At 47.4% G+C, this 4,574-nt stretch overlaps 1 protein-coding gene across 1 annotated transcript in view; it reads right to left on the bottom strand.

Annotated features, from left to right (window-relative positions):
* The window catches only part of klhl5 (kelch-like family member 5), a 29,518-nt gene extending 25,568 nt beyond the window's left edge, over positions 1 to 3,950 (bottom strand). Inside the window, exon 1 of the mRNA XM_014013246.1 lies at positions 3,170 to 3,950. Within this exon, the coding sequence (XP_013868700.1) occupies positions 3,170 to 3,786 (617 nt within the window). The 5' untranslated portion in view covers positions 3,787 to 3,950. The remainder of the gene's footprint in view (positions 1 to 3,169) is intronic.
* Positions 3,951 to 4,574: the final 624 nt, after the last annotated feature.

The raw sequence follows: 4,574 nt of genomic DNA on the forward strand, positions 1-4,574 counted from the left end.
CAGACAGACAGAATGTCAAGCCAGACAGAATGTCCAGACAGACAGAATGTCCAGACAGACAGAATGTCCAGACAGACAGAATGTCCAGACAGAATGTCCAGACAGACAGACAGACAGACAGACAGACAGAATGTCCAGACAGACAGACAAACTGTTCAGTCAGACAGACTGTCCAGTAGGGTTGTGCATAATAGTATCGTGTGCAATTGATTGTCAGAAATACATTAATCGATTATTTTTTGGCACTTGACGATTAATACGATTAATGCCACTAGGCGGACTGACGGGAGATTCTCCCGGTCAGTCCGCTCGGTGCTCCTCTCCGCTTCAATCATGACGAACATAAAAAAATTAATAAATTCTGAAATTCATTTATCTATCAACACAATTAAAAAATTTGATGTATAGCTCGAAGTCTGTAATTTTGACAAATTGGAACAGATTTTTTTGAAGAGCAAAATTTTCCCACTAAATTGGTCATGTGACTAGGACATAAGGATGTCCAGGGACTCCAGGGGATTAATTGTCAAATTGATCGTTATCGGCTAAATACCACAATTAATCGTGATAAATTTTTTTGCCAATATCACCCAACCCCAGTTTGGAGAGGCGCTATAACCAAGAGGCATGGACAACGGAGTGGCGTTGTACCATGTTCAAAGACGAATTTCACTTTGCATCATCATGGATGACCATTGTAAATGTGTCTCCATGTCTCACGTGTCCTGAGACAGCACTGTTGTACAATCTTTGAACAAGCATAACTATGGTCTGTGTCCTGGTTACAAGATGCTCCTGAAACCAGTCAGCTCCACCAATCTTTCCCCAAACAAACACGGGTAGGATCAGATGACACGTCAGCTCCAACCCAAATCTGATATGTTGGGTTCTGAGAGCCAGTTACAACATCTGTGAGCCGGCTTGCCACGAGCGAAGATACAGTGACTGTATGACTCTGCACCAAATCACTGCTTGTATGCAGGCCCAAGGGGAGACCACACCCTCTTGAAACGGGACCAGCAGAGTGCTTGACTGCCAACTCTGATATCTGTTTGATGTTGAAATCATTGCTTTACAGTCACGTGACCTTTCAACATGTGCATTGTCATTTATTTTTTTCATCACTATGTCTTATTTTGTCAGTGAGTGTAGCTGAAATTGCACAATAAGATGGGTGAATACGCTTTTTAGTAGAATAAGACATCCGTTCTTATAATCTATGAAGCTGTACAATATGATGAGCATTTTCACAAGACAGAAAAACATCTTTAAATGAAACAAATTGCATGTGGTGTGCACAGTTTTGTGTATTTTTGCTTCATGCTGTCTGCTGAAGGAGTCATATTTACTGTGCTGCTGTCTCCTGTCTCTGGTTTTACATCTCCAGCTAATTTCATCATTCACCCACTTTATTCCACCTCATATCATCCATCCATCCATCCATCCATCCATCCATCCATCCATCCATCCGTCCATCTCCTCTCTTCCCTATCCAGATCTAACCCTCTGAGAATGCTTTTTGGCTCGCTCTCTTGCCCTCGACTGTGCAAGCCAGAGTGCATGTGTTTTCACAAGTGTGTACGTAGATGAATGGTGTGGCTAAATACTGCCAGAGGGGATGGCTTTGAAGTGGGAGAATGCTGCCTTCCAGTCCCCTTAGCTGAGCCTGGCAACCACTCAACATGGACAGGGAGAGACAAAAACAGTGAATGTCTCACCATCCAGCCAGATTTCTTTAAAGCCCCGCACCAGGCAAGGACACTCACCCAACTGTCATTCAGCCTCTCTCGCTTCCTCCTACCATTCTCTTATACGCGCACACACATTATATAAGAAAAAAAAAGGGAAAGGGCAAATGAATGGCTGAGAGTGGGTAGAGATGGACAGAAGGAGGGTAAGTAAATGAGGCACACCAGAATTAAATGGGGTGGGGTGAAAGCTTGGTGTGGTGTGAAATGGAGAGGAGGAGATGAGTGGACTGAGCCCAGCGGAGACTTCAGACACTCTGGGATTCTGTGTGCATCCTTTCCCATGATCCCATTTGGGATTTTGCCACCCGGGCTCTTGGAGCATCATAGCACAGACGCTCTCTGAGGGACACGATAAGTCAAATACAGACACGCACACAAAAATGAAAACATGCTTGCTCGTAGCTGCACATGCATGCAGCAAAAACTAATCTCTGTGTTGGTATGGCAACCATAAAGCATGCAGGGAGGTGGCTGCATGCATGTGCATGCTCTGAATCCACTGAAGCCATACATTTTCTACCAGTGAGATATCAAGTCTTTTTTTTTTTCTGGAAGCGCTGCCAGTCGTCCATGATGATCGCTAACGAGACGACAACAAGCCTTGCATTACAATGAAATGACACTTCTTTCTCATTTTGACTCAGATAAAAACATTATTAGTGAGAACTGGCTTAGAATAAAAGATCAAACACTCGTGTAAAAAAATTTATATAAATAGTGTTTATCATTGAAAACATTTTATTTTTAGGACAAGACTTTCTAATGCATCATTTTGATATATTATAAACATGCAAAAAATAAAACCAATGACTATATTTCTCCCGTTGCTTAGTTTTTATTGTAACAAGAGTAAATGTCACAAATACATTTGAACATGAGCAGGAAAAATTATAGCAGTTGCTTTATTCTTCTGCATCCAAGGCATCTATTAATTAAATTTCTTCACACTAGTATCATACACGCCCTATGTTGTGTGTGCACACAAACACCATGTTGCAGACACTGAAAACAAAACAAATTTAATGTGCAGCATGTTGCAAGATTCTGATTTACTATAGAGTAATTTCATGTTTAAAGTGTACTATTTTTCAATAGAGTAAGAGAATGACATTTATAGACCCACCCAAAATCAGCCAGCCATTATTTAATATCTCCCAGCTTGTGTTAGCAGCTGCAGATTTGCAGAAAAGTCGCTTATTCATTGATGTGCCTGATGATAACTGATGAGAAGTGAGGACCTAATTAGATTAAAAGTCACATAAACTGTTATTTAACTATAATTGCTGAGAAGAAATGTGAACTAGGGTGTTGCAAAAACTTTTCAGTAAAGTTACAAGAAGAATGTGAGTTTTAATAGTGCTGTTAATGTTGTTAACTTTCTGCTGGAAACCTGAGCAGCCCGGCTGTCTCTGTCCTACCTGCAGGAGCTGGAGTCTGTTTCCGGATGGTTGTTCTCCTCGGTGCCCGCTGCTGCTGCCGCCGCCGCCGCCTCCACCTCCTCCTGGAGCCCGACATGAGCCGAAGGCTCCACGGCCAGTTGGGGCACCGGGGCCTCACCGGGGGGTTCCATGTTGCTTGTCGCCGGGCGAGGGCGGCGACGAGGCGGCGGGGACACCCACGAGAGCCCCGCGGCGGAGCTCCTGCACTCTGGCTGGCTGACGGAGCGGGTGCAGGAGTTCCCCGTGGCTCCAGCAGCCGCTCCTCCCGGACCGGCCCGACTCGCAGGCGGCTCTGCAAACTTTCGGCTGCTGCCGCTGCACAGGTTAGACCCGGCGCTGCCGCTGGCCACCAGCCCGCCGCGGCTCCCTGCGCCTCCTCCCGGGTTCACGCCGGCTGAGCTGAAGTTGCCGCTAACGGAGGGTCCGTCCGCGGAGCTGCTACCCGTCCTCCTCGCGCTGAAGTAGTCTCCGTGCGGCGGCGGCGGGGAGTGAGGCGGAGCAACCGCGGGGTGACCGAACCACCTCCATCGGATCCTGAGGATCTGCTTCACGTCGAACTCCTTCCGCGAGGAAGAGCTCGAGCCACTATTCGACATTCCAGGGCTCGGCACGAGGAAATGGCGGGGAATATTCCCGAGCCGCTCTGCCTTTAAAGCTGAACGCGCGTCTCCGAGCTGGCGAACCGCGCGACTGGAGGAGCGAGCCGAACAAAGCGGAGTTATAACAAAAAGAGAGGAGGAGGAGGAGAGAGGAGGAGGTGCACAGAGGTTAACGTCAAGACTTAAATATCTCCCACATGATAATTTAAAGTTACATTAAATATATTTTCATAGACAAACGGGCCATAATAATGACAGACTAATATAATAACTGTTGTCTGTGCTTACGGGCCGAACAACAGTTCAGATTACCCACCCTTCTTGGAGTCCTTAGATGGGGTACTGGAGGGTGCCCCTCCTGGGGACTCCCTTGTTCTGCTGGGGGACTTCAACGCTCACGTGGGCAATGACAGTGAGACCTGGAGGGGCGTGGTTGGGAGGAACGGCCCCCCCGATCTGAACTCGAGTGGTGTTCTGTTGTTGGACTTCTGTGCTCGTCACGGATTGTCCATCACGAACACCATGAAGTCCAACAACAGAACACCACTCGAGTTCATATCGGGGGGGCCGTTCCTCCCAACCACGCCCCTCCAGGTCTCACTGTCATTGCCCACGTGAGCGTTGAAGTCCCCCAGCAGAACAAGGGAGTCCCCAGGAGGGGCACCCTCCAGTACCCCCTCTAAGGACTCCAAGAAGGGTGGGTAATCCAAACTGCTATTGGGCCCGTAAGCACAGACAACAGTCAGAACCCGTCCCCCCACGGGGGGGGTGCAACAGTTGGATGG

Source organism: Austrofundulus limnaeus, unplaced genomic scaffold (genome assembly GCF_001266775.1).
Source record: "Austrofundulus limnaeus strain Quisiro unplaced genomic scaffold, Austrofundulus_limnaeus-1.0 Scaffold99, whole genome shotgun sequence".
Lineage (NCBI taxonomy): Eukaryota > Metazoa > Chordata > Actinopteri > Cyprinodontiformes > Rivulidae > Austrofundulus > Austrofundulus limnaeus.